A 27,234-nucleotide genomic window follows, 5' to 3' on the forward strand; every position below is an offset into this window, starting at 1 on the left:
GGTCTGGATAGAAGATCAAACCAGCCACAACATTACCTTAAGCCAAAGCCTAATCCAAAGCAAGGCCCTAACTCTCTTCAATTCTATGAAGGCTGAGAGGGGTGAGGAAGCTGCAGAAGAAAAGTTCGAAGCTAGCAGAGGTTGGTTCATGAGGTTTAAGGAAAGAAGCCGTTTCCATAACATAAAAGTGCAAGGTGAAGCTGTAAGTCATGATGTAGAAGTTGCAGCAAGTTGTCCAGAAGCTCTGGCTAAGATAATTGATGAAGGTGGCTACACTAAACAACAGATTTTCAATGTAGACGAAACAGCCTTCTATTGGAAGAAGATGCCATCTAAGACTTTCATAGCTAGAGGGGAGAAGTCAATGCCCAGCTTCAAAGCTTCAAAGGACAGGCTGACTCTCTTGTTAGGGGCTAATGCAGCTGGTGACTTTAAGTTGAAGCCAATGCTCATTTACCATTCTGAAAATCCCAGAGCCCTTAAGAATTATGCTAAATCGACTCTACCTGTGCTCTATAAATGGAACAACAAAGCCCGAATGACAGCACATCTGTTTACAGCATGGTTCACTGAATATTTTAAGCCCACTGTTGAGACCTACTGCTCAGAAAAAAAAATTCCTTTCAAAATATTACTGCTCATTGACAATGCACCTAGTCACCCAATAGCTCTGATGGAGATGTACAAGGAGATTAATGTTGTTTTCATGCCTGCTAACACAACATCTATTCTGCAGCCCATGGATCAAGGAGTGATTTCAACTTTCAAGTCTTATTATTTAAGAAATACATTTCATAAAGCTATAGCTGCCATAGATAATGATTCCTCAGATGGATCTGGGCAAAGTAAATTGAAAACCTTCTGGAAAGGATTCACCATTCTAGATGCCATTAAGAATATTTGTGATTCATGGGAGGAGGTCAAAATGTCAACATTAACTGGAGTTTGGAAGAAGTTGATTCCAACCCTCATGGATGACTTTGAGGGATTTAATACTTCAGTGAAAGAAGTATCTGCAGATGTGGTGGAAATAGCAAGAGAATTAGAAGTAGAGCCTGAAGATGTGACTGAATTGCTACAATCTCATGATAGAACTTTAACACATGAGGAATTGCTTCTTATGGATGAGCAAAGAAAGTGGTTTCTTGAGATGGAGTCTACTCCTGGAAAAGATTCTGTGAACATTGTTGAAAGGACAACAAAGGAGTTAGAATATTACATAAATTTAGTTGATAAAGCAGCGGCAGGGTTTGAGAGGATTGACTCCAATTTTGAAAGAAGTTCTGCTGTGGGTAAAATGCTATCAAACAGCATTGCATGCTACAGAGAAATATTTCGTGAAAGGAAGAGTCAATCAATGCAGCAGACTTCGTTGTTGTCTTGTTTTAAGAAATTGCCACAGCCACCCCAACCTTCAGCAGCCACCACCCTGATCGGTGAGCAGCCATCAACATCGAGGCAAGATCCTCCACCAGCAAAAAGATTACGACTTGCTGAAGGCTCAAATGATCACTAACTTTTTTTAGCAATAAAGTATTTTTTCAATAAGGTATGTATCTTGTTTTTTTAGACATAATGCTATTGCACATTTACTAGACTACAGCATGGTATAAACATAACTTTTATAAAAAAAAATTCATGTGACCTGCTTTATTGTGGTGGTCTGGAACTGACCCTGCATTATCTCCAAAGTTTGCGTGAACCTACCTCTTCAGGTTGCTGGGTGGGTTCTGTGAAACAGTGTCAGGTTCGAGACACAGTAACTCACAGTAACGGTAGCTAGTGTTAATCTTTGAGTGTGCCAGGAGCTACAGAGCTAATGCTCTACCCTCTGCAGCTTTCAGAGAGGTTGAGAGACTTGTGCCAGGTGACAAAGCTAGTAAGGGGCTTACAGGAACCTGAGATGGTCCCACTGTCATCAGATTGTCTCCGGCATCGAAGACCCCCTCCCCCCCATAGGACCCTAGGGTCCTGACTGCTCTTTCTTTAAACACTGCACACTGGACATGCACACGCACAGACACACTGGAGTAAATAAAATGAACCTGCTGGTGATTGAGCCCCAAAGCCAGCAATCCTGTATTTCTGGGGTCCCCTCCCCCAATGCGTGCCATTTTCAGGCCCTTATGTGGCACTTTCACATTTTTGAATCACCATTATCTATACCTTTGATTCTGCAGTGAGGGCAGATAGGAACTGGTATTTGTGCCCATATTTACAGGTGAGGAAACAGGCTCAAGAAGCGTAAGTGACTTGCCCAAGGTTTCCCCCAGTCACCAGCAAAACTCGGGCTCCAGCCTTGCCTCTTCCCTAGGAGGACATCGGCTTGTCTTATTTCCTGATGAGGCCAGGGGAGGCCAATCGAGGTCTCCCTGTCAATGACAAGCCGCCCTGCCTGGCTTGTCTTTGTCTTAACCATCTTTGGGATCAGTGTAAATACCCTGGCCTTTGGGAAGAAGGGTCCATTTTTCAGGCCATAGAATCTTTCTTAGAGTGTCTGAGATTGGCTCAGAGTTGGGAATTCTGGACTCCAAACCTTGTTGAAGCACCAGTCCCTCTTACTCTGCCATATGAAACACGGGGGAGTAGTGACCCCTGTTTGTCCATAATGCTGAGAGGAGCTCTTAACAATAAAAAAAGATAAGAAAACTCAAATCTTTTGTAATCAATGGCAAAAAAAAAAAAAGAAAGAAAAATACATGTGAGTGGAAAAACCATTGGTGCAGGTGGGTACAGAAGGCAGGGGAGGGGGATGCCAGCTGCTGTGGGCTGCTGCCCTTTCAAGACAGCGCTGGCCGCTATGCTGCTCACCTCTCTTGACTGCCCTCCTTTAGGGAGAACTTGTCAAAGGGGAGCCAGTCCCAAGCCTGAAGGGTTAGGACCTTGCCCAGTTGGTGGCATCATAGAAAACAGAGTCCTTAGGGCTTTGAAATGATGGGAGTTGATAAAGCTTTGCTGAAGGGAGGGGAGTTCGCTCACGGGGAGTTGTTAGTGTTAGGATGAGCTAGGCAGTGCCACGTGGGTGCTGACCTTAACGGCGTACCCTGACCACAGCCCATCCCCAGCCACTCCAGGACTCCAGCTCTGTCTCTTTATTTCTCTGGCTTTTCTCAGGCCTGTTTGGCTCCCACAATCGGGAGGGACACTTCCCAAAGAGCACGGTCATGACCTCAGCAGTGTTACCCACAGAGATGACTCCCACATGCCCAGCAGCAATTGGTTGGCTCACTCTGATGAGGGCAGGTAGGGGCGAGGGTCTCCAGGGAATGGCAGGGTGGGCACCTGATTGTAGTGGGCCATGAGGAAGATGCCCGTAGTGCCACAGACGAAGAGTGAGAGCATGGCCAGGAAGCAGACACGATCCAGCACTCGGCCCACCAGGAACCACTCCTCGTTTCCCTGATGGAAGCAGGATGTGGGATGACCAGCAGTGGCACCAAGCCTGCCCCGGATCCCTCCGCCATCCTTGGGCTTCCAGCAGGCCTCCATTCTCCATTCCTTGGCCCTTCTTACCTACGTCGAGGCCCCAGCTGGTGGCTTCTTCCATGGTCCCCTGGCCCGAGGTCCCCCCCACTTCCTGTTCCGGGCTCCACTTTTTCCATCCCACTGCCCTGTCTTGGCCACCCCACGCATCCTTGCCCCCATCACAGGTCCAAGCCCAGGTACTTGCCCCACTGCACCCCACCCCAACACAGCTTACGCTGTCAAAGTGACTCTGCTGGTGCCGGGCGCGGGCAATGAGGTTGCAGGCTTGCACACAGGCCTGGATGGCTGGGGCGGCCTGCTTCAGGCTGCTGCAGAATTCTTGGCTCTGCCCAGTCTCTGGGCCTTTCTCTGATGTTGAGAGAGGTAAGGTTTGGGAGTAAAATGGAGGAGAAACAGGCAAAGGTCTTTCCTTAAGGGCTCCAGACCCTCTCTCCCTGACCTAGACACTTGCCCAATACTCATCTGCTGTGCCTGGCTCCCCATCTGGCTCCCTGGGGAAGAGTGTCTCCAACGTCACACCTGCTGTGCCTCACCTAGCTTCTCCAGCGCTGCCCTCGCCAGCCCGTGACACTGCCGCTGCTGGAAGAGGAGTTCACTGCGAGGCAGGCACAGGGTCACCTCCTCTCCAGCTGTGATCGACCACCCCGAGGAAGAGCCATTCTGTAGCCGGGGTGGGGCGTCCTGCACAGCCGCTGGTGCCAGGAGGCGAACGTGCATCCGCAGCAGCTGGGGCAAGAGCCGCAGGAACACCTGGAGAGAACAACAGGTGCTTCTGGGTGGCTGAGCTTGGGCAACCAGGCTGAGAATCATAAAGTGCTCATGCTGCTGGGTCCCTGGAGGCAGAACACTGGGGCAGTGACTTGGCCCTGCCACAGCTTGGCTGTTTGGTTCTGCACAGGGAGCCTGGGTCCCTAAACTTCTGTGCACGACAGAATCACCGAGGCACTTGTTACAAATACACAGACTCCTGTTCCCCACCCCCTTGCTATTCTGGCCTACGGTGCCTGGCGTGGGCCTGGGAATCTGCATTAGTAACAAGGGCCCCAGATGACCTCTGCAGGTGGGCTGCAGATTACACAGACTCTGGAATCAGACTACCCAGGCAGAATCCTGCTGCCTCCACTTTCTAGCTGTGTGACCTTGGGCAAGCTACTTAACTGTGCCTCAGTTTCCTCATCTGTAAAATGGAGGTGATAATAATACCCACTTGATAGGGGTTTTATGAAGATTGAGTAAGTTAATATTTGCTTTTTTCATTTTTTTTTTCTTTGGAGACAGGGTCTTGCTCCATCACCCAGGCTGGAATACAGTGATATGATCACAGTTCTCTGTATCCTCAAACCCCTGGGCTCAAGTGATCCTCCTGCTTCAGCCTCCTGCATAGCTGGGACTACAGGCGTGTACCACCACACCTGGCTAATTTTTTTTTTTATTTTTGTAGAGACAGGGTCTCACTGGTGCCCAGGCTGGTCTGAAACTCCTGGGCTCAAGCAATCCTCTCATCTTGGTCTCCCAAAGTGCTGGGATTACAGGTGTGAGCCACTGCACCTGGCCAATAAGTTAATATTTGTAATGTCCCTGGCACCTAGTAAGCACTCAGTGTTATTATTAGTCCACTTTGGCACATGCTTCAAGATACACACAGAACAGGTTTGCTGCTGAATGCGGCAGGTGAGGGATATGGCCAGGGATGGGCACAGAGGGACGCACAAGGGGCAGGAGGATGCTGGAGTGGGCAGGGAGGGGTCTTGCCTTGCGGACCCCTCGGGCCATGGAGTGTGTGTGTGGGGACCGCAAGGACACGTTGAGCACCACCACAGCGTTCACGACGATAAGGATAGTCACCACCAGGAGGAAGGTCAGGTACCTGTTGGGGTGGGTGGGCAGGGGGCTGGGGTGGCCCTTAGGCACCTATACCCAGACGCCACCCCTACCCTCAGCAGCTGTTCCCCCCAGGTCCCCTGGAGTGAGGATGGTGAGGTGGGGGAGGGCAGGAGAGTGGTGCCAGAAGGCCCCAAGCAGGGAGGGTAGGAGGGCGGGCTGGCCTCACTTGCTGATGAGCGGCACTGCCTGGGAGGTCTCGGGCACCTTCTTGGCCACAAGGAAGAGGAAGACGGTCTGGGCCAGGAGCACATTGATGGCGACGGTACACTTCTGGCCCCCGGCTGCCATTGACCGAGAGGCCCTCAGAGCAGGTCTCCACCACCCCTCCCCCGCCCCACAGAGGAACCCCCTCACCCCAGAAGGAGCCTGCTGCCCCTGTCCTGGGTCGTGGTACCACCTTATACCCTGGGCAGGGCCTGCCCTGGCAACCCAGGTGTCCCCTGTGCTGCTGGACGGGGCACGGCTCCCCTCCCGAGGCTCCAGGTACCCTTGGCAGGAAGGAAGTAGATGAGGATGGCGACAGAGGAGATGAGCACGCAGGGGGCAATGATGTTGATGACGTAGAAGAGGGGCTTGCGCTGGATGAGCAGGTAGAACACCACCTTCTGGGGGCCCGCGGCCTCAGCCGGCGCCGCCGCGTCCAGCAGCATCTTGGCCGGCCGGTGCCGGATGGCCCACTCCCCGTTCTCTGTGGGCGGGCGTGGGGAGCGCGTGCTGGGCAGATCCCTACAGCCCACGCGAGCCTGCTGTTGGGGCGGCATGTGCCCCAAGGAGCAGCGGCAGGGGGACACCCTCCAGGGACAGAAGTGAGATGGGAGATTGGATACTTGATCCCTTCCTCCACAATGGGAGTCATTGTCACAGGGAAACTCAGCTTTCTTGGACCATTTCAAACGCTTATTTCATGGTTTACTGTAGTTTTCATTTTGAGTTACATGGGAGGGGCATGACTTTGGCCTGGTCCCCACAGCGGGTGGGGGTTACCTGTGAAGGCCTCGGGGTCAATGAAAATCCACTCGATGGTCTGACCATCCTCCCGGCTCAGCTGCAGGTCGATCTCACTGGTGCTGTAGGTCTGGGACCTGGGGGCACCGGGGGAGAGGCTGGACGTGAGTGTGGGTGGGCCTGCCGGGAGGTCACAGAGATGGCGTCTGAGGGCAACTGTGGGCAGTTTTGCTTTGAAAAATGCAGCCCCATGCTTCTGAGCTCCCCGTAAAACCCCGGTGGTGAGATTCAGGGGTGAGGGGGCTCTCTGGGGTCGGGGAAGTTTGAGTTGAAGGGCCGGGAGGCTGCAGCTCGGTGCCCTGCCTGGCCAGAAGGTCCCAGGGCCACCTGCACTCGTCCCTCCCACTGCCGCCAGGCAGCAGGGCCTGCGGTTACAATGTACATGCCTACTGGAAGATGACCCTTGGTCCGTTTATTGAGGGGCGTCTCCCTGCCAGGTTTCCTTGTAGAAAGGCTGTTCTTCTAAAATATAGGAAAACCCTCACCCAGGCCTCCCTTCCCACATTTATGTACAAGGAGGTTGACCCGGAGGCCCCCAAGGGTGCATACAGGCGCCCCCGGATCCTGGCCAGGCCTGCCCCTTGCGGACAGCCCCGCCTCCCCTGGGCCTGCAGGGTGTAGTGGTCTGGTGTGTGTGCAGGCATGCATGTTGTGTGCATGTGTGTGCCTTCTCACCCACACACCCTAGATGTTACTTTTCCCTTTGGGGCACAGGCAGGGAAACCGAGGCAGTGAAGGAGGATGAGTGAGGGGCCTGGGCTGGGGCTTAGCAGGGAGAGCTTGGGCACCTTTAGGTGTCTTGGCCTGAGATGGGCACAGAGGCCCAGGAGAGGTGGTGCCAGGCCCCTGGCCTCTAGGTGCTGCCAGAGCTGAGGCCAGAATCCTCGAGTGCCCCACCCCTGCCCAGGCCCCTCTTAGGGCGGCTCCCTGAATCCTCCCCCACCCCACACAGGGCCTCACTGGAAGACAAGGGAGCAGTTCTGCCAGTCGAAGGGGAAGTAGGTGACTGAGATGGAGCAGGAGGAGCGGAAAATGGCAGGCGGCAGCCAGTAGATACAGCCATCAGGGGACACGAGCACATTGCAGTACAGGGCCACCTCGAAGACGCCGTCCACACTGTGCACAGGCCAGGCCACCAGGCTTAGGTGCAGATCCCGCAGCCCCAGACCAGCCCTCTGCCCCACTGCTGACTGCTCCCCACCTGGAACCGCTACATGCCCCCAGCAATCTCCCTGCCACCCCCACCCACCCTGCCAGGCTCCCTCGGGCCCCACCTCCTAGCCTCTTTCTCCGGCTTTCTTTAATAATAACAATAATGGTAATAACAATGACTAACGTCTGTTAAGCTCTTGCAGCATGCCAGGCCCTGAATGAAGCACTTTTCATGCCTGTCTTGTTGACCCCTGCCAGCTTCTGTAGGAGCCATCAGCGACCCCACAGGTTACAGGGAGGGGAACAGCCCACCCAGGGGGCTTAGCCCAGGGAGGAGGGAGCCAGGTGCAGGGTCAGAGCTGTACCCAGGGCCCTGATCCCGGCACCTGCTCTGTCTGGTCTTCCCACCGCTCTGGCGCCTGGTCTGCACCCTCTGCTCATCTTTCTCTTTTGCTACAGCTGCTTTCCCTTGTCCTGCTGGGCCCGGACCCTATCTCTTTTGTCCCCCCCCCACCTGTGTCCCCCCCTCACTTGTTCTCCAGCACGATGTCTGGCCGCCACACCATGGTGGATGGCACCCTCAGCACCCACAGGCCTTCGTAGTCTTGTGGGTCCCAGCGCAGGCGATAGTCGCACCACTGCTGCAGGGGGAGGGGTGGTTGCTCGACCTTTGCTGTCTGCACTGTGCCCCCAGGCATGGGGGGTGGTGAGCAGACAAAAGGAGCAGGGAGGGGCAGGCAGCTCTAAGGAGGCCTTAGGGCCCAGGGTGGGGGCCCTGATAGAAGGAGGGTGGCAGGGTGGCCTCTTACCATCTCTATCCAGACGTTGGTGGTGAGGGCCTCCTCTCGCTCGTTCTAGGGGTGCAGAATGGAGAGCTTAGCCCCTCATGACTTGCCCTCCCCCGGGAATCAGTCCCCACAGGCTGCTGATGGGGCCAAGCAGCTCCCCCCAAACCGTGGGAGTTTTCCAGACCCCCAGTCTCTCTCCTGCAGGTCCAGACCCTCCTCCACCTCCTTCCTGGCTGCTAGAGCTGGCCCTGTCCTTCCCCCAGCAGGTCCCAGAGGCCTGGGGCGCCTCCTCCCTCCTGCGGCTCACCAGGGAGATGAGGTTGGTGAGCGTGAGCTTCAGGCTGACGTTGACCACATCCGAGTCGCGCTCGGCAGGCCGCAGGTGGGGGTCGTAGTCACGCATCAGGTCTGCGAGCAGGCGTTCCTCCTGGTTCCGGCCCTGCGCCCCTGCAATAGACAGCCATGAGCCAGGGGCAGGAGCTTTGAGGCAGAAAGAGGACCAGGGCCATGGGAGTGTAAAGTGGAGACTGGAGATCTGGGATTGGGCAGGCCCCTATAGCCCTCCAGCCTCCCTGTCCCCCGAGGCCTTGGACCCCTGCTCTGGGCCTCCTGGGCCCTGATTCTCCTGTGTCCTACCCAGGCAGGCCAGCAGCGGCAGGAGAAGCCGCAGCCCCTGGCTCCCACGCATGGTGCCTCAGCTCTCTGCAGTGACAGGGTGTGATGATTGCTCTCCTGGTCTGGGGCAGAGAGAGATGGACTCTGGGTGTCATGTAACAGCCTGCACTCCCACCCCGGCCTGCCCAGCCCAGCCCCACCAGCTGTCTGACCACAGCATTGTCAGCTGTTCCAGGACACAATGCTGGGCTCAGGTTACCTGGCCAAGGAGGGGAGAGGGGGCCCGTCTGCCCCAGCAGAGACAGTCCACCCTCCAGCCCCGCTCTCAGACTCAATTGTCCCAGCCCTATGTCTGTTTTCTAGCTGGGGGGCTAAGGACACAGCTAGGGACAGCTGGGTGTGGGAGAGAAGGCAGGTCGCTGAGGAACCTGACCCAGGCTCCAGAGGGGCTGATACCCTCTCGTGCCTCCTGCTCCCTCCAGGGAGTCGGATCAGGGCAGGCGAGAAGGCTGTTGGGTCGGCAGGTTTTGTGCTTGAGCTTCTCTGTGATGTGGCTGAGGACCCCAAACCTCTCCCACCAGCCTCACATCTCCTGGGTCACTCCATGGGGCCATGACATTGAAGGTAGAGTGCCTAGGACAAAGAAGCATTATGCCCCACAGACTTTGACACCTTCACACAAATTAGGGTACCAGTTCCGGGTCCTCTCATGCCCTGAGACAGGGGACACAGACCTGGAAAGCTCTGAAGTAAGAAGGGCTGAGGAAGATCTGGAACTTGGGGCTCTTGAGACTAAGACAGCCCCTGAATAGAGTCTCCTTGGTATTTATTAAATTATCCAACAGACCGATGGAGTCCCCAGCGTGTGGCAGGCAGAGTACAAGGCCAGGGAGACCCAGGGTGAGCCTGAGCTTCCCACGGGAACTCACAGGCCAGGGAGGCAGGTGGACAACCATTGAGGCTGCACCCCAGAGTTAGATGAGGGGACGCAGAGGGAAAGGGAGGGCTGCAAATGAGCCGCACCCACATTGTGTTTTGTGGGGGGGTTGGGGGGAAAGGGTGGGGCTGAGGCTGATCTGGGGGCGAGGGCCTCGCTGCCGGCTGTGGCCGAGGGCTCAGGCCTCCTGCCCTCTGGCCACCTTCTCGAAGCAGATGGGTCAGTGTGTCTCAGCGCGTGGGCAAGACAGAAATCTTGGGTTCTCAAACGTGCCACGCACCCTTGAAGCTGCCTCCCAGGACTGGAGGGAAACCCCCTCTCCCCCACGGTGAATGGTGTCAGCAGCATCTCCACGTGCGCCAGTAAACTGGAGGTCGGCCGAGGCACTCTGTCCTTGGAGACCCAAAGGGGGTTGGCTCAGAACCCAGTCCCCTGCAGCGGGCCTCAGGTCCCTCCTGTCCTGGCCAGGACTCCATGGGGTGCGGGGAGGGGGCGGTAGTGGTGCACCTGGCTCCCCCAGTCATCTCTGGCGTTGCCTCCTCTTCCGCCCAGTTACTCTGGGGTGGCTTCTCTGCCATCCGTGTATTCGGTCCTGCTCGGGCCCCCACTCTGTTTTCATTGGCACCCCACCCCCAAGCATCACCCTCATGAGCATCTCCTGGTGCGGCCCACTCTCCCTAGAGTTTCTACAGCCAATGTCTCCCCCCCTCAGAGACTCCCTGCCTCCCAGCCTTGCCCCCTGTGCCCGCCCCCAGACTCAGTTACCTCATCCTTTGTGCAGAGCAGGCTCTCTCTACCTCGAGAGTCCCCTCTGAGCCCACACTTTGCCAAAGATCACTGATGGCCTCTGTGTCAGGAAGCGATGCCAATCAGCGGACCACCCATACCCCTGTTCCCCACCCACCCCAGGCTGATGCTTTCCCATCTCTGACTTCCCTCCCCACAGGTGTCTGGCTGGGAAAAGGAAGACTACAGAGACTGATACCCCTCTGGGGTGAATTGTGCTGCCTCCCTATGTGTGAAGATGTGCACTCCTATCTCCTCCGGTCTCTGCCTGGGAGAGACGGCGGAGAAGCCTCCTCGGTGTTCGCAGCAGGGTGAGTCATCTGTGAGGAGTGGCAGTTTCTGGAGGGGTTAAGCGTGGAGGGACAGGGCCCGTTAAGAGAAAATCATCTGTAGACATCACTCGGTGCCTAACAGCTACTGCCCCTTTGCTACTTTCTATTATAAAGGCTGGAAGAGCCAAATACTCGTTTCCCAGGCTCCCTTGCAGATGGGTCCCCAATGGGATGTCCGAGGGGGCTTCATGGGCAAGTTTGCCCCTTTTCTGCCTGAACGTTAAGTGCAAAGTGAGCAGCTGTGGAGATCGGCTCACGACCTGGGGCAGCAGGCCTGGGGACGACAGCCAACGTGCCACAGAGGCAGGGCTGAGCAGATAGAGCCTGGGTCCCTGGTGGCTTTGTTGGACAGCTGAGCCAACGCAGCCACCACCACTTTGAGAGTCTTACTATGTGAGAAAAAGGAAATCTTATTTGTTTAAGCTCCGGTTCATTGGGTTTTCTGTTCCTTGCAGCCCAACGCATTCCTAACTGATTTGTCACCCTTCAAAAGAGGTGGTCTGGAGAGAGTGCAGGAAGCTGTTCCTGTGAGTGTGACCTCCTGGGGAGGGAAGATCAAGTCCCATGTCAACCAGAGTGGACCAATGGTGGGTGCTGTTGGTGGAAACCGCTGTGACCTTGAGACCCTGAACAAGAGGAACCCTTGGTTGTGTGTGTCTTTTGGGTCTTGTCTGGAAGGTCCACTACCACTGGAGCAGGGCGCAATGCAGTTGAGGACGTGCCCGGCGGTTGGCCTAAAACCCACTGCCAACAGCGCCACCGTGTGGCAGAGAGAAGCAAAGACCACGGCTGAGGATTCAGGACCCCCCGCCCGCCCCCCCATCTCTGCCTGAGACCAGGATCCTCCTTTCCCGGGAAAGTTCTGGACTTTCTGCTCATCTGGCAGGTGGGAGTTCAAGTTGGCTTTCCTAATCAGAGGGAAAAATGAAAGATCTGTACTTTAAATTTGTGGACAGTTCATACTGGAAGGCAGAAGTAACAAGCTCAGTTTGGGTTTTAAATACATCTGAAGATTAAAAATCTCACCTTCTGTATATCTGAGCTAAGGAGGTCACCGATGCCCTCTGAGGGAAATGGGCTGATCTGTGAAGACCCCAACTGTGTGTCAAGGAGGTGAATAACTGGGCCCTCTGTGGCCTGTTCTAATCCTCTCAGTCACATGCAGACTCGGATGCAGGAGATCAGGGCGTGTGCCCATATGGGGACCCTCAGAGAGGCCCAGCTTCCATGACCCAAGCCCACAAATGAGAAATGGGGTAAGTAACTACCCCTTAAATTTGCAGGTCACCCCTTTACTCCTACTGGAAATTGGATTTTCACCATACCCCAGGACTTACTACACACACATTTTGCATATGAGAAAATCCAAGCTAAGAGGTGAGGAGCAGCTCACCCAAGGGCATGCTGCTGATGTAACAGCTTACTCAAAAACTCTGTTGCTTAAAACAACAAACATTTATTCTCTCACACGGCTTCTGAGAGTCAGGAATCCAGGAGCAGCTTAGCTGGGTGGTTCTGGCTCAGGGACTTTACCGGGCCTGCAGTCAAGCTGTCTGCCGGGGCTGCGATCTTATCTGCAGGCCCTGCTGGGCTGGAGGAGCCACTTCCAAGTTCACTGACATGACTGTTGGCAGGAGGCCTCAGTTCCTTGCCACGAAGGCCTCTGCATGGGGCTCTTCAACATGCCTGCTGGCTCCCCCAAAGTGAGAGACCCCACTGGTGTGAGAACCAGCGAGTGAGAAAGTGTCTTTCCTAACCTAATCTGGGAAGTGACCCAGCGTCACTTCTGCTACATTCCATTGGCTGGGGCCACTTTGGAGGGGGGCTGCCACACAGACCCACATCTCCCAGCTCTTGCAGCCTTGGCATGTGGCCCTCAGGATGGGATTGAGTGGGGCTCCCTTAGGGGTAGGGTTGCTAGATTTAGCAAATAAAAATATGGGATACATTTTAGATAAACAATGAATAATTTTTTAGTATACGTATGCCCCAAATATTGCATGGCAACCCTACTTTGGGGAAGAGGAGTAGGTGCTGAGGGGGGAATTTTGGAGGGGTGTTGAGTTCTGATGCTCTAGAATTGTGCATGTGACCTCAGGCTGACCCCGACCCTTTGTGGGTGCCAGACCTAACCCTTCCACTCCAGTCCTCGGCTTCCCAGAGGGACCCAGACACAGAGTGGTCAAGGCAGGAAAGGCTGGGAAGGGACACTCATGCTCCCATCCCTGCAGAAAACCTCCTTTCCTCTGCAGCCTGGGTGGAGGGAGGTGCCTCCAGCCTCTGCCCCAGGTGAGGCTGGGGTGGGTGGCAGGAGGGAGGCTGGAGGAGGCAGGGAGGGTGCAGCTTCCCGCCCACTCTACTTCACTTCGTGGGGAAGGGCAGGCAGAGCAGAGGCCTCTACCTGCCTGGCCCCTCACAGAGCTCTCCCACGAGGCCAGCCTGAGCAGTGTCCCCCCTGGCCCCAGGCCAGCCTCCCACCTCCCTCAGATCGACCTGCCCAACCCTCCCGCTGAGTCACTCTCAGACCATCTCGGTGGCTCCTGCCTTTATTTGCCAAGGAACCGCCGTCGGGGAGTGGGGCTTCTCCGTCCCTTCATTGGCAGTGCAGGGCCAAGAGCTGGCCTTGGGGCGCCACTCCTCCCAGACCCGCTGTCCACATGGCTGCCCCTCCGGCCAGCCTAGATGAAGCGCTTGTCCTGCACATGGTAGGAGTAGGGGTCCCCGGGAAAAGGCTGAGGCGGGGGCTGGTTGTAGACACCCTGCAGGAAGATCCAAGCTGTGCCCACCACCATGATGGGCGTCACCACAAACAGGCAGAGGCGGTCCACTGTGCGGGCCACGCGGTTCCAGCTGTCCTTCTCCTGGGGGCAGGGCAGAGACAGTGGTGAGGGCGTCAGATCACACAGCCCCACCCCCACGCTGGGGCCTGCTACTGAGGCAGAGGCACCTGTGGGGGCTGCCTGGGGCTCACAGCAGACAAGTGCTGGCAGGTCCCCAGCAAGGGACAGTCCCCTCTGGCCATGCAGGGCTGGTCACTGTGTTGAGGAGGCAGAGCGTGGGCCACAGCCTCCCTCCCCACATTACTACAGGGCTGCAGGGGTCTGGAGAGGAGCTGGGGCACCAGGGGAATATCTCGGGGCTGCTGCTGGCTCACATGTGAACTGGAAGAAAGACACCCCTTCCTCAAGAGAGAATTTTGAAAATTTGTATAATATTGAATAGTCATATATGGCTACTTTTTAATGTCTGGCTCTGTCTGGAGTATCAGGCTTGGAGCTGGGCAGGGACAGAAAATGATTGGCAGCTGAGAGAAACAAGAGACTCTAAGGTATGGCCAGAGCGTGGCCTGGACAGGGAGGAGCTGTGTGCCTTTGTGTGTCCCTGGCCCAGGGTGCTGCTATGGGGCTCTAGGCAGGAGTTCTCCCTCCCTGGGGTGTCTGGAATCTACACCCACCATGAACTCCCTCATCTAAGTTGGTACATGTTTTGGGGAACCATGACCTCTTAGGAGAGGATACACTGAATCAGTGCACTACTTGAAAGCCTGTACGTGGCAACCCTGTGGCCAGTCACCTCATTGTAATTGTTCTGGTCCCTCATGTGGTTAACGATGAAGTTTGCCCCATCCACAGCTGGCTTCAGCTCGCTGAAGAGTTCCTGCTGGGCCTGCTCAGAGCTTGCTGGGGGCCGGCCTATGGAGAAGACACCAGAGGGGACGTGAGGCCTGCCCCGCCCACCTCCCACAGATGGGCCGAACCCCAAGACCACTGGGGACCCAGGTGCAGTGGTGAGGCGCCGGGCCAGCCCATGCCGCTCTGACTGCTTCTCAAACATGAGGTCACTGCGGGACTTTAGCGAGAAGTACTCCTCGGCCTTGGAGATGTAGCCCAGGGAGCTGCTCCTCCGGACCAGGGCTCCAGGGCTGGGGCCGTCCTCTGCTGGGCGGGACATGTGCAGGAGCTTGGGCAGGGTCTCCAGAAAGAGCTGTGGCAGGGTCAAGAGGACACAAGAAAGGCCCATTTTACAAACAGGCTAAACTTTGTGCAACTTCACGTCTGCAGCTCCATTCCTGGCAGCCATGAGGTGCTTCCCTGTCATTTATCCCCCAGTCCTCTACTGAGGGACATGTAGGTTTCTTCCAGCTGCCCTCACTCCTCACAGCACAGAGCAGAACCCTTTCCTTGGAAACGAATGCTAAAAACAAGAAAGGCAAATGCCCCAAATGCTGAGATCTCTCCCCTCAAATGCTGAAAGCCAAAAAGAGTTGCCAACTACTTCCAGCCATCCCAGAATAGCCAGCGGGCCCTGCAGCGCTGACAGGCAAGGACAGGCCCCTCCTGAGCACCCTGCCCCAGCCCTCACCTACTTCCTTGTAACTGAGGCGTAGCAGACACACAGTGGCACGAGCAAAGCTCAAGCGTACGTGGGGCTAGATGGGTTTTTACAGGTACGTTCATCTGGGTAATCACCACCTAGATACGACAGTGAACATTGTCCCAGAAAGGTTCCCTCATGCCTCGCGCTCAGTTCCGACCCACTCCCAGAGGTAGTCACCATCCTGACTTCTGCCACCAATGACTGACTGTGCCTGTGCTTGGACTTCACAGAAAGAAAACCGTGCACGTATGCTGCGGCGTCGTGCCGGGAGCCCGAGCCCTGCTGGGGTGCTTCTGCCCGTGTGAGCCCGCCCTGTGTCTTCACCCCTCTGTGGATGGCCTTGGACACTTTCCAGCTTTTGGCTATTGAGGGTGCTCACCTTCCTGACCCCCTCGGACAGCACGTGGGTGCTGGGTGTTCGGAAGTGGATGTTGAGCACGATGACACAGATCACCACGACCATGGTGACCAGCACCATGCCGAAGAGCAGGAACCTGTGGACACACACTCAGCCTGGAGCCTCCAGGGCCAGGCCAGGCGCGCAGGGCGGGACCAGGCATGGGTGTCACTCACTTGCCGATAAGGGGGATGGCCATGGATGTGGCGGGCAGCCGCTTAGAGATGAGCAGCAGGAAGACAGACTGGGCCAGGAGCACTGAGATGGCCATTGACGTCTTCTCGCCGCCTGGGGAAGCCAGACTTAGCTGTGACCTCGGGGTCCCAGGCCCAGAGGGTCCCACTGCAGCCCTTGGCACCACTGTTCACAATGCCAAGATGCCCTGATGAAAATCATGGGCCACTGAGCTAGAGTGCCTGGGTACAAATCTTGGCTCGGCCACTTGCTAGCTGGCTGACCTTTGGCAAGTAGCCTAACCTCTCTGCGCCTCAGTTTTCTCAACTGTTAACTGTGGTGAGAGAGTGTGCACTGAACCCATGCCACTCTGCCTGGCACTGGTTAAGTGCTCAATGCACACTAGCTGCCATCATTAGCCCACCTCTGAAGCACAGATCTGCGTGTCACTCCCTGCTCAGAAAGCTCCAGGGTGTCCCCCAAGCACCAGAGTAGTACCCAACTCCCAGCCCTTCCTCAAAGCTCCCGGGCCAGCGCTGTCCTGCTCTTCCACCTGCGTTCCCGCACGCGATGGAGATGGGGGATGGGTGAGGGGACGCCCCCTGCCTGGCCCCAGCCTCATCCGTGTGGCTCCTCCTAACTCCCCCGCCTGGTACAGCCCCACCAAGTCCAGCTCAAGTGTGTTCACGCTCCACCTCCTCTAGGACCCCCAACTCCACTGCAGCTGGAAGGCCCCCCACCCTCCTAGTCCTGTGGTTTCCACCCTGTCTGCTGGGGGCAGGGGCTGGGTCGCCTTTGTCCCTGGGCCTCGCTGTGCCCTGCTCATAGTAAATAGTCTGAATTTGTAAACCTGTTGCCTCCTGGAGCCAAGTGGGCACCGACTGGTTTTCTGCCCCCACACCTTGGCTTTCTAGAGACCCCATTATCCACTGGCTGGCTGAACAGTGGATGGCCTCCTGTGTGCCAAGCCCACAGTCACACAGTGGTGACCATGACAGAGGGACAGTTTAGTGGTTCTTCCTGGGACCCTTGAGAAGCGTGTCATGAGCGGCAGAAGTATACCCAGGAGGGACCTGCCCTGTCCATTTGGGGACGTGGAGCTTCCCACGGGGCTGGCCACCTGGCCCTCATACCTGGGCCCTGGGCAGGGAGCTGCAGGAGCTTCACAATGCCATGGTGCCCTGATGTTACCCCCAGGGCTACCCCCTGGGTTACCCCCAGGTGGCCCCCAGGAGGAAGTGGGGGGAGGGGCTTGGCTCCGGGAGGCTGCTGGGGGGGGGGTAGCGGGGGCGGGGTGTTGAGGCTCACAGTCGGCCGGCAGGTAGAAGACCAGGTTGATCATGAAGGAGATGAGCACGCAGGGCACCAGGATGTTGATGATGTAGAAGAGTGGCTTGCGGCGGATGATGAGGTAGAAGGTGACGTCCTGGTGGCTGGGGCTGTCCAGAGGGGCGCTGGGGTCCACGTTGACCCTGGCTGGCCGGTGCACTATCTCCCACTCCCCATTCTCTGAGGGCGGCACACGACACCCGGGGGTCAGGCCGGGCCAGGGGTGCTGAGGGGGCCTCGGGGCAGGACGAGGGGCTGCACAGAGCGAGCAGACCAGAGGCGCGGCCAGCCCTGACTGTGGGCCCCGATGGAGGTGGGGGGCCCAGAGGAGGGTTCCCATTCTGTTGGTGGGTGTTTGTCCCTGGGAGTTGGGATGGAAGTTTCAATGAGGGGGAAATTTTCCTCTGTGATAGATTTTTTTTCTTCTCAGAAGAAAATAGAAGCTGAGGCCATACAGGTTTCAAATAAGGAGTACGTTTTGGCTCAAAAGATACCACGGAGGCCGGGCGTGGTGGCTCATGCCTGTAATCCTAGCACTTTGGGAAGCCAAGGTGGGAGGATTGCTTGAGCCCAGGAGTTCAAGACCAGCCTGGGCAACAAACATATTGAGACCCTGTCTCTACAGAAAATAGAAAAATTAGCCAGTCGTGGTGGCTTGCACCTGTAGCTCCAGCTACTTGAGAGGCTGAGGCAGGAGGATCACTTGAGCTCTGGAGTTTGAGGCTGCAGTGAACTGTGATGACCCCACTGCACTATAGCCTGGGTGAAAGAGTGAAACCGTATCTCAAAAAAATACATATATACACATATATATATACCATGAGCCAAAAATAGGTATGTGTAGATTAAAGAGACGAGGCAAAAAAAGGTTCTCAGTTATTGAGCTCATCTTCCTCAGTAAAAAGAAAAGCCACGTCCACGTTAGTTGAGCACTTGTCCCAGCCCAGGTCTGGGGATGACGAGCCAGTGAGAGTGAAGCTATCCTCTGTCCCCAGGAGGGGCCAGCCTGAGGCCAGCGGGACGTGTGTCCTTTCTGAGGGCGGGGTGAGCAATGAGCCCCATGGAGATCTGAGCTGGGTGCAGATGGGAGGTGGCGCATTGGGAGTGGCGACATACATCCCATCAGGAAGACAGCCCACACCGCTGGGCTCTGCAGGCACTGGAAAGACCAACCACCCCACTCCTCTGTGAGTCACCTGCGTCCCCAGGAACCCCTGCCCAGGCCCAGAAAAGTCTCAGGGCACCTGTGTCCCTCCCTGCCTTTGAGATGTCTTTGCGTGTCAGTGAGTGTCTGTGTGTGCTCGTCTGCCTGTCTGTGTCTAGGTGTCGATCTGAGTGCCCCAGCGTTGGTGTGTGTGCACCTGTGCACCCCTGGGGTGGGAGGTGTTGGCATGGCTGTTGGCGTGTCTCCGTGGGCCTGTGTCTGAGGGGCCGGCCCACCCACCAGCGGCTGCTCTGAGCACCTGTGAAGCCCTCAGGATCAATGATGATCCACTCCACGGGGTAGGTACGATCCTCTTCAACATCCTGCTTCAGGCTCAGGGTGATCTCCTTGGCCGTGTACTTGAGGGAACTGGGGAGGGCAGTGGGCAGAGGGGGACTCTCAGCCACTGGCTGGGGCCACAGAGAGGGGAGGAGGAGGGAGGAGGAGGACTGCTGTGGGGGAGGGGAGCCCTATTCAGGACAGGGCAGGGGCTTCTGCCTGATGGGGCTTCGCTCACCTCCTTCAGCCCCCGGCAGGGTGCTGTAGGGGGAAGGGTGGCTGGAGAAGTGGGCGCACCTGAACTTGAGGGAGCAGTTCTGCCAGTCGAAGGGGAAGTAGGTGACGGAGATAGGGCAGGAGGAGCGGAAGATGGCAGGCGGCAGCCAGTACACGGAGCCGGAGTCATAGACCAGCACGTTGCAGGAGTAGGAAATTTGGAAGGAGCCGTCGTTGCTGGGAGGCAGGGACAAGGACCACAGTGAGTACTGGCCAGCTCGGAACTGGCAGGGTGGGCAGGAAAAAGGGCGGGAGCAGGAGCTGGGGGCCTCAGGAAGCGGGTGCAGTGAGGGAGGGCAGGCCCGGGAGGGTGCAGCTCAACTTGTTCTCCAGCACAATCTCTGGGAGCCACAGCATGTCAGGGGGCAGGCGCAGGACACTGATATTCCCAAATTCTTCGGCATCCCACTTCAGCCGGCTGTCTGTCCAGCCCTGGAAGCCCAAAAGACATGTCAGCAGTGCACTCTGCTGCTGCCCAGCCTCCCTCACTCCCCCGGCTTCCCTGGGGGAAGACTGCACAGGGTCTGGTTGCTGTGATGAAAGAGGTTTGGGGGAGGCAGGTACAGAATGGGGATTCAGGTCCGTCATGGACAGCTGTGCAGGATGCTCACTGTGCAACTAAGGGAGCATTATTTCCACTGTGGGCATAGAAAATTTGTCTTTGTTATGAACTTTTGACAGGTGGCAGAAGAATATTTTCTAGTAAAAATCAGGTTACAGTGACAATTTTCCCCCAGATGAATCCTAATCCACTTGAAGCCACCATCAGGGCTAGGGAGGGCACCAGGTGGGGGGAAGGGAGTGGGGCCTGGGGTTTCTCTGTAGGGAGGAAGCAGCCGCTCCTGAAGGACAGCATCCAAGGCAGGCTGGGGGTCCCTGAGTGGAAGCGACCACAGGGGAGCCTGGGCCCCTAGTGGGCATTCTCCTTACGTGCTCTATCCACACGTTGGTGGTGAGGGTCTCCTCGACTTCTTTCTGTAATCAGACGGGTGGCCTGTCCTTCAGGGCCTGTGCCACTCTTTCCACCTGCACATGTTCACCAGGCCCCTACTCCCGGCTGGCACCCAGGGGGAACCACGGCAACGGGGCCTCCAGCCTCCTGCCCTGAGCACCCAGTCAGGAGTGGGTGGGCAGACCAGGCTGCAGAGAGGACCAACGGCCTCTGACGTGTGTCATGAGTGTGGTGTGGCAGGGGTATGGCAGGGGGCACACCCGAAGCCCAAGCAGAAGGGGAGGGCTGGAGGGTACCTCGAGCATGGTTCCGGGGCAGGGGAGCGACCTCAGGCCGATCTTGGTCCCAGGGAAGCCGTCCCCGCCCCCTGTGACCCCAGCCCAGCCGCAGGAAGGGCCTCTCACCAGGGAGATGAGGTTAGACAGGGTGAGGGCCAGGGAGACGTCCACGCGCTCCTCCTTGTGCGCCACGGGCCGGAGGTCCTTGTTGTAGCCCCTCTCTTGGAACAGGTGCCGGATCAGCCGCTCCTCCTCATTCAGGCCCCAGCTTCCTGGGAAGGGTCAGGGAGCAATAGGACACTGGGCAGGGGACCCAGGAAAGAAGCTGCCCTGCGGTCCTGTCGGACCATGGGGCTGGGCCGAGCAGGGACGTCCAAGCACTTCCTGGGCAGGGGACCCCAGAGGTTGGCCCCTCATGGGGAGAAACGGCAGCGTGGGAGCGGGGAGGTTATGGGGAGGCAACGAGAGGGGACCACGAAGTGGGTGGCCTGGGTGGGTGTCACGAGGGACCCTCAGGGCGGGGGTGATGTCTGCCCTTACCACACACGGCCAGGGTGGCCAGCAGCCCCAGTGTCAGCACAGGCCCCTCCATCCCGGCTCTCTGACCGGGCCTTACACAGCCCCTCCTGCCCTCGGGGCAGTGGAATGCGGGTGGGAGGGACACTGACAGGTGTGGGCCGGGGGTGGGGCGATGGGCAAGGCAGCCGGAAACACAGCCCGACACCTCAGGGCAGCCGGTGGGGCCTGGCCAGCCAGGGCAGGAGCCCAAGATCCCAGGCTGGGCAGTGAGGGTGGGGGTCGGGTGGAGACACCGGACACCGGTAAGCCACGGATGGGGGGTGACAGACAGGCCAGCTGCTGCCACTTCTTGGGAGGCAGAAGATAGCTTTAGACGGGGCTTCACATCCCCCCTGCGGCTTCTCTGTGCCCCCTGCCAACTGCTTCCGGACACTGGGTCCTGCCTGGGCCCCACCCTTGAGATTAAATGTCCACCCACTGGGCCCCATCCCAAGAAAGCTCCGGAGTCATTTCCGTGGATTATAAATAACATTTATTAAAGCAGCTGTGATTCTCTGATCGCAAACCTGGGAAGACACATGGGCTCAGGACCCCCACCCCACCCTACCCACACATGCCCAGCCCCCTGTGGCAGTGACAGTTTGTCATTATGTTCCCTGAACCCCTCTGAGCCCCTGGAAGCAGTAGGTCCTTACCAGGGGCGGGGGATCCAGACATGGCTCATGGCTGCCTGGCTGGGGGGATCTGAGGGCTGAGGGGGTGGTGCCCCTTCCTCCCCATCCCCGGCCCCTGCCCCACAGCCATCTGGGGTTCCTCAAGCTCCCCTTCTGCCAGGGCAGCCAAGCGGAAGGCCTGTAGGGCCTGTACCAGCAGCCGGGGGAGGCTGCGAGCCAGGGTGGCCGGCTCCAGGCCCACCAGGCCGCTGAAGACCACATGCCGGCCCCCCAAGCCTGCTCGCACCCAGGCTCTGAAGAGCCCGGTCAGCGTCTTAGAGCCCAGATCTGCCAGGACCTACAGATGGAAGAGAGGGTCAGGGGCCCAGAAACCTATTCCTCTCTTCCTGGACCTCAGAAACTCTCACCTAGACCCATTCCCCTCCCCTCCCCCTGCTCATTTCCTGCTCACTTGGACCCCCCCCAGCCCCTCCACTCACACCTGCCCCCCAAATCCCCCCCAGCTGCCCAGCTCACACTCAGCAGCCCACCCTCCCACTCCCATCCCCTGGGCCCTCTACTGCCCTCTACTGCCACCCCACAGCAGGGCAGAGGCAACCCCAGGCTGCTAGGGGGAAAGTCCTCCCTCCTGCTGTGGGGTGGGCACCCCTTCTCTCCCACCCATCAGGGCTGCGTGCTCTGCACCTTCTCTGGCCTGGGCTCCAGCCAGGTCAGCCTTCCCAGGCCACTGTGAAGGAGTCTGGAACCTGGGGACCTACCTCATGGAAGTTCATGGCCAGGTGTTCTGAGGGAACCTGCAGGATCCAGGCATGAGCCCCCTGAAGGGCGGCCAACTTCTGTCGCAGGGGCTCCAGCCCAGGGCAGCCTGCAGGCAGGGGAGAGGCCAGGGAATAACAGAACGAACCTCTGGAGGAGCCCCCAACGGGGGACTTATCCTCCTCATGCTACAGACGGGGAAACTGAGGCTCAGAGAGGTTAAGCCATAACACCAGGCAGAGTATCTCTGTTTGACACTGATGAGAGCCCAAAGCCACAAGTCCCCCAAGAATCATCTGTTCTACTGGGAGGAGGAAAGCGGTCTCCCTGTTGCCCGCTGTCATGAGTGTTTCCCAGCGCAGGAACCCTGGAGAAGCCCTTCCTGTCCTCTGCCCAGCGGGTGCCTTACTCCCCTCCCCAAGGTCGCAGGGGGCGTTGTTACCGGTGGCTTCCCCGCGCTGCTCTGGCCTCCGCTTCGGGAACCGTGTGCCGGCAGCCCGCGATCCTGGGGAGGTGCAGGATTAAGGCAACGCCTAGGCCCGGGAAAGTGGCTCCGCCGCGCAGGGTGGGGCCAGGAGGGATAAGGCGGGGCCGGGGCTGGGCTGGGCTGGAGGGCGCGGGATACCTGAGTGCAGTCGCAGCTCGCGGGCGAGGTGCGGGGCAGACTCCCGGAGCGAGGAAGCGGGGCGAGCCAGGGCGGGGACTAGGCGCCGCAGCCCCGGGCGCGGGCCGAGCAGCTCCTGGGCGTTTCGCAGCAGGCCCAGCAGCGTGTGCGCCAGCGAGCGCAGCTCTGCGAGCAGGACAAGGGTCGGAGCGGCGGTCAGAGGTGGGCCAGGCCCACTGCCCCGCGTCCCCGCCCCAGGGAACGGGACTGACCACATCGCCGCCGGCGCTGCAGGCACTGCTGGTGCGCCAGACGCGCACAGGCGCCCTCGGACCCCGGGCACAGGCGCGCGTAGAAGGCGCAGAGCCGGGCGGCGTCTTCCAGCAGCTCCTTGGGCGGGTCCCAGGCCAGAAGTTCCCTGCAGCTGGGCTCGCGGCTGGAGGAGGCTGCTGCGGGCGGGGCAGGGGCCAGTTTACCCCGTTTGGGGCCCTAGACCCTGCAGCCCTTCCCCGGAGGGAGACAGGGTTTTCTGTAGGAAGGGAGCTGGGCGTGGGCCCGGTGGAAACGGCTTGTCCCAGGGCTATGTGCGCAGACACTCTGGGGAGGAGAGTACTGGAATGGAGTGCTCACCGTTCATCTGCTCCTGGAGCCAGTCCTTGAACACAGCCACTCGGGTGTAAACCCCGGGCTTCCCTGGCTCCCCGCAGCCATCCCCCCAGGAGGTGACTCCAAACAGGACCTCCCTGGGGTGGGGGCCGGGCTCAGAACAGGTCAGGGGGCCTCCAGAGTCACCCTGTGGGGCCAAGAAAGAGGACACTGCATTCACCTGCCCCCTGTTATGTCTGCCTTACACCTGGCAGGTTAAGGCAGCTGGGAGCTCTTTTGTGGTTACCACTTGTATCCATTTTAGCCGTGAGGACATAGAGGCTCAGAGAAGTTGAGTGACAGCCAGGTCATATAAGGAAAGGAAGCCATCCTGCGCTGGGGGAACGGTTCAGCTGGCACCCCCGCCCCATCAATCTGGGTTCATACCTGGCACGAGTCAATGCCCCCCGCCAGGTAACCAGCACAGAGCATGGTGCTGGGGCGCAGCCCCGGCCCCAGGGCCCTTCGGCAGGTGTCAGCGCTGAGCAGGGGAACTCGGGCCTCCCTCACTGCCTCAGCCTCAGGCCCGTCTGCCGGGAAGGGGTGGAAGGAAGGGCTCGGGTTTGGAAGGCAGGAGCCCCGCTGCGGGGGTCCCCTTCCCACTGCCCTCCCTGACTCCTCCCCCTTTGCAAGATCTGGTAGCATTTTGCAAAGGCATCTGGGCCTCCGCAAACTCCATCTCCCCATTCTTCCCACGTAGGGCGCGCAGCTCACCCAGGCCCTGCCTAATACCTTCGAAGAGGGCCCCCCAGCCCGCGATGGCGCAGGCGGTGCCGGCGGGGGGCTCCTGGGACTCCTGGGGCAGGCACACGGGGCGCGCCGGCCCCGCCGGGCTCACTGGCGTCCACAGCTGCACCAGGGCCAGGTCGTTGTGGAAGGTTCTCGGGTCAAACTGAGGAGAGGGTGGCGGCGCAGTGTCAACAAGGAGTGGGGTGGGGGTGCTGTTCCTGGCTCTGAGGGCCTGGGGACTGTCCTCTCACCTTGGGGTGGGGTAGGATGCGGTTCACCGGCACCTCTTCCGCTTGCTCCCCCCGGGGCCCCTCGGCCAACGTCACAGTCCACAAAAGCTCATTCGGGGCGCTGCGGGGCCAACGGCGGGTGATACGCAGGAAGGACAGGGACGCAGCGACGCCCCCGGGAGACCCTACCCCTTTGCCCCCAGGCACCACCCAGCGAGCCCGCACGCTGCACTTTCTCCGCCTGGGGGTAGGACCTGCGGGCCGGGGTTGGGCGGGGGGGGCGTCGCGCTCCCTCGGGGCGAATGCTCCGTGCGGTGCCACCGCTCCGGGTGGGTATCGGGTGGGTACCCTGGCTGTGCGGGTGCTGGTGCTGGGAGGCCAGGGAGGCCAGGGAGCCTGGGAGTCCGGGCCGGCCGCCGCCAGGGGGCAGCAGAGACCGGCTCTCCCGCGCGTCTTCCGCCAGACAACCCGCAGGTGCTGCACCTGGCACTGGGGCCCCGGGCTGGGCAGGGGTCTGGGGGCCCGACATACCCCGCAAAGCAGTGCGCCGCCGTGAGCACCCAGGACGCTGCCACCAGGACGCCGCCGCACAGGGGCTGCCCGCCGAGCTGCAGCCTCACCAGCCAGGGCCAGGCCCCGGGCGGCGCCGCGCTGCCCCCCACTATGCGGCCGTGAGCCCGTGTCACGTTGGCAGTGCTAGGACGCCTCTCTCCACACCGCCCTAGAAAGGCGCAAGTGATGTCACGAGGGACAATTCTGGCTGTCCTCACCATGGAGGCCCACCCTAGGCCCACCCTGTCCTCACCCTGCCCCTCTAGGCTTTTCAGCCTCACCTGGCTCAGGTGGGTCCTGGAGGAGGGGGGCTTGAGGCCTGGAGTGCCCAGGTCCTGCTGAGAAACAGATCTTTGAGTGTAACTGCCACCTGCTTGCCTGTCCTCCACCCTACGCTGGGCCTGAATGCTCTATCCCCCCTACCGCTCCCCTTGTCCCCACCCGCTAGCTCACAGTTTCTATTTCCGCAGCTGAGAACTTCTCACGGTTCACATGGCGAGCCCAGGCCGTTTGTGCCTCCCTGCCTTTGCACACGCTGCGCCCAAGCCCGGCATGCCCTTTCCACTCGGACACACCTTAAAAAGCACAGTCTTCATTGCAGCCCCACCCAGTCTCTCCCCCCAGAAGAGGGGTCAAGTCCCAAGGGAGGGCATGGGGATGGGGACGGACAGGAGAATGGGCCCAGGGCAGTGAGTGCACGTTCCCTGGGGCCGCGGGGGTGGCATGTGGGCACAACCTTGGCATTCGTGCACCGTGTGCCGGATCTCCATCACCACTCGATTAACCGCCCACTGGGCGCTCCTCTGGGCCGCCTGCAACGCCTGTGTTCCCTGGGCCGACAGAACTGCTGGGACATGGGCACAAAATCATGCATGGTTGGGGAAGAGCCTCAGTCTAGTCCTGGTGGCCCAGCCCTCAGCCCTGCCTTGGGAGACCCTGGGGGAGGCAGGGCTCCCCGAACACCGGGATGGAATTGGGAGGAGAGTGAGCCCCAGGACCCAGAGCAGATGGACCCAGATTCTCAGCACAAGACATCTTTGTAATTCAACTGAGCTGGACTGGAATCTTTGAAAAGTGCCTTTCCTTAAAATTTTTAAAGAAAAAACCACCGCCCCAAAGATGCAAACATTACAGAACTCAGGGTTATTGACTTAAAGTGCCTGTGGTTAAGTTGCCCACCTTGGGGCCCAGACAGCCATGGGTATGCTGCACTGGGTCTTTTCCCCTCTGCCAAGTCTGGAACCTTCTCTAGATGCCCTTTGGCAGTACTTGCCAACTCCGCTTTCCAGCCTCATCTTCCCCCTTCCTCTCCTACCTATATCTCAGTTCCCGCTCCTTCTCCAGCAGGGTGGGCAGAAGTGGCCAGAAGTCCTTAGCGCAGGAGTGGCAAGCCCGTCTTCCTCGCTCTGCCTGCCCAGACCTCACTTCTCTGGGCCCCTCCTGCCTCAGCCGCTCCCTCCGACCAGCCTGGGCTTACCTTGCAGGGTGCTGGGGGGCAGGCGCATGTACAGTGGGTGCCCACAGGCGGACCACGAGTCTGGGAGGGGCAGCAGCAGCAGCAGCAGCACGGCCAGTAGCATGGTGACCAGGAGCTGGAGCGAGAGACCACGTCCTCTTGGCTCCTCAGGGTCCACCTTCCAGGCGCTGATCCTTTGGTGCCCGCCTCCCACTGCCTTTCTGCCCCTGGGCACTGAAATCTTGTCCCTCAAATCATCTGACCCTGTTCTCTTACATCAAAATTACCCGCCTCCCTTGGTCTGTCCCTCACCTGGCCCTTAACTCCTAGGAGCCCACAGGGGACTGGGGCTGTGGGGGCTATATAGAGGACAGCCTGGGGGGAGGTGTGCACGGGAGGGCGGCCAGGATTGGGGGAGGGAATGGAGTAGTGGGCTTGACCCTCACCTTTGAAGTCTCATCATCCCAGCTCTGAGCCCCCCTTCTGTCAAAGGAGCCCTTGTTTCTGCGGCTCCATCAAAGGGGCCAAGACAGGGGAGAAGAGCTGACGGTTGGGCCGAGGGCCAGGCAGAGGGGGGCTGGTGGGCAGAGGCGGGCCCTGTCGCTGGGGCTGGGATGGGGGGATTCCCATCTGCCTCTACCCCCAGGACTTTGCAGCTATGCTGGGGGCAGACACTCCTGGAGGGAGGAGCATGGGGGTGCCTGGGGTTTCTCAGCAGCCCCACCCCCTGAGGAAGCCCTTGAGCTCCCCGCCCCTCTGCCCCTAATTGCTTGGCAGCGTCCCTCCCCAATGTGGCCATTTCTAAGGATGATCAAAGC

At 58.8% G+C, this 27,234-nt stretch overlaps 3 protein-coding genes across 7 annotated transcripts; all 3 read right to left on the reverse strand.

The window, feature by feature from the left end:
* Positions 1–3,225: 3,225 nt before the first annotated feature.
* On the reverse strand, positions 3,226–9,059 carry CHRNG (cholinergic receptor nicotinic gamma subunit). Its single transcript, XM_069465978.1, has 12 exons — positions 8,952–9,059; positions 8,623–8,762; positions 8,337–8,381; positions 8,059–8,168; positions 7,336–7,491; positions 6,355–6,452; positions 5,858–6,058; positions 5,537–5,651; positions 5,239–5,353; positions 4,020–4,236; positions 3,701–3,834; positions 3,226–3,399 (listed from the first exon to the last, which is right to left on the reverse strand). The coding sequence occupies exons 1-12, from the start codon at positions 9,001–9,003 to the stop codon at positions 3,226–3,228; spliced, it is 1,557 nt and encodes a 518-aa protein (XP_069322079.1). The 5' UTR covers positions 9,004–9,059.
* Positions 9,060–13,663: 4,604 nt separating this feature from the next.
* Positions 13,664–20,843, reverse strand: CHRND (cholinergic receptor nicotinic delta subunit). Of its 4 annotated transcripts, XM_069465994.1 has the most exons (12): positions 20,792–20,843; positions 20,378–20,523; positions 19,952–19,996; positions 19,344–19,453; positions 19,043–19,198; positions 18,726–18,835; positions 17,242–17,442; positions 15,936–16,047; positions 15,742–15,856; positions 14,765–14,969; positions 14,559–14,677; positions 13,664–13,846 (listed from the first exon to the last, which is right to left on the reverse strand). In XM_069465994.1, the coding sequence occupies exons 1-12, from the start codon at positions 20,841–20,843 to the stop codon at positions 13,664–13,666; spliced, it is 1,554 nt and encodes a 517-aa protein (XP_069322095.1). The 4 variants fall into 4 exon arrangements, with proteins under 4 accessions (XP_069322095.1, XP_069322103.1, XP_069322111.1 ...); XM_069466002.1 differs by lacking the exon at positions 19,952–19,996; XM_069466010.1 differs by lacking the exons at positions 19,952–19,996; positions 20,378–20,523; positions 20,792–20,843 and having other exon boundaries at positions 19,358–19,425.
* A 436-nt stretch (positions 20,844–21,279) lies between these two features.
* Positions 21,280–26,752, reverse strand: PRSS56 (serine protease 56). Of its 2 annotated transcripts, none has more exons than XM_069466040.1 (13): positions 26,438–26,752; positions 25,697–25,804; positions 25,242–25,295; positions 24,940–25,129; positions 24,430–24,529; positions 24,182–24,341; positions 23,837–23,979; positions 23,435–23,597; positions 23,077–23,250; positions 22,826–22,990; positions 22,643–22,705; positions 22,203–22,309; positions 21,280–21,781 (listed from the first exon to the last, which is right to left on the reverse strand). In XM_069466040.1, exons 1-13 carry the CDS (start codon positions 26,538–26,540, stop codon positions 21,491–21,493), a joined length of 1,821 nt encoding a protein of 606 aa, XP_069322141.1. In that variant the 5' UTR covers positions 26,541–26,752; the 3' UTR covers positions 21,280–21,490. The 2 variants fall into 2 exon arrangements, with proteins under 2 accessions (XP_069322141.1, XP_069322134.1); XM_069466033.1 differs by having other exon boundaries at positions 23,077–23,253; positions 26,438–26,675.
* Between the last annotated feature and the right edge of the window lie 482 nt (positions 26,753–27,234).

This window comes from Eulemur rufifrons, chromosome 1 (genome assembly GCF_041146395.1).
Source record: "Eulemur rufifrons isolate Redbay chromosome 1, OSU_ERuf_1, whole genome shotgun sequence".
Taxonomy (NCBI): domain Eukaryota; kingdom Metazoa; phylum Chordata; class Mammalia; order Primates; family Lemuridae; genus Eulemur; species Eulemur rufifrons.

What these genes read in the sequence shown, in the direction of transcription:
- CHRNG (XM_069465978.1), bottom strand. Translation starts at nt 9,003, where the DNA reads ATGCGTGGGAGCCAGGGGCTGCGGCTTCTCCTGCCGCTGCTGGCCTGC. An exon ending in GCAGTGCCGCTCATCAGCAA is followed by an intron (nt 5,354 to 5,536) that starts GTGAGGCCAGCC and finishes CCACCCCAACAG; the next exon opens with GTACCTGACCTTCCTCCTGG. An exon ending in TGGCCCGAGGGGTCCGCAAG is followed by an intron (nt 4,237 to 5,238) that starts GCAAGACCCCTC and finishes TGTTCTCTCCAG; the next exon opens with GTGTTCCTGCGGCTCTTGCC.
- PRSS56 (XM_069466033.1), bottom strand. Translation starts at nt 26,540, where the DNA reads ATGCTACTGGCCGTGCTGCTGCTGCTGCTGCTGCCCCTCCCAGACTCG. An exon ending in GCCCCCCAGCACCCTGCAAG is followed by an intron (nt 25,805 to 26,437) that starts GTAAGCCCAGGC and finishes ATGTCCCAGCAG; the next exon opens with TTCTGTCGGCCCAGGGAACA. An exon ending in GCGGCGCACTGCTTTGCGGG is followed by an intron (nt 24,530 to 24,939) that starts GTATGTCGGGCC and finishes TTGGCCCCGCAG; the next exon opens with CGCCCCGAATGAGCTTTTGT.
- CHRND (XM_069465994.1), bottom strand. Translation starts at nt 20,843, where the DNA reads ATGGAGGGGCCTGTGCTGACACTGGGGCTGCTGGCCACCCTGGCCGTG. An exon ending in CCAACGTGTGGATAGAGCAC is followed by an intron (nt 19,454 to 19,951) that starts GTAAGGAGAATG and finishes TTGGGCTTCCAG; the next exon opens with GGCTGGACAGACAGCCGGCT. An exon ending in ACCAGAACAATTACAATGAG is followed by an intron (nt 13,847 to 14,558) that starts GTGACTGGCCAC and finishes CCCTGCCCCCAG; the next exon opens with GAGAAGGACAGCTGGAACCG.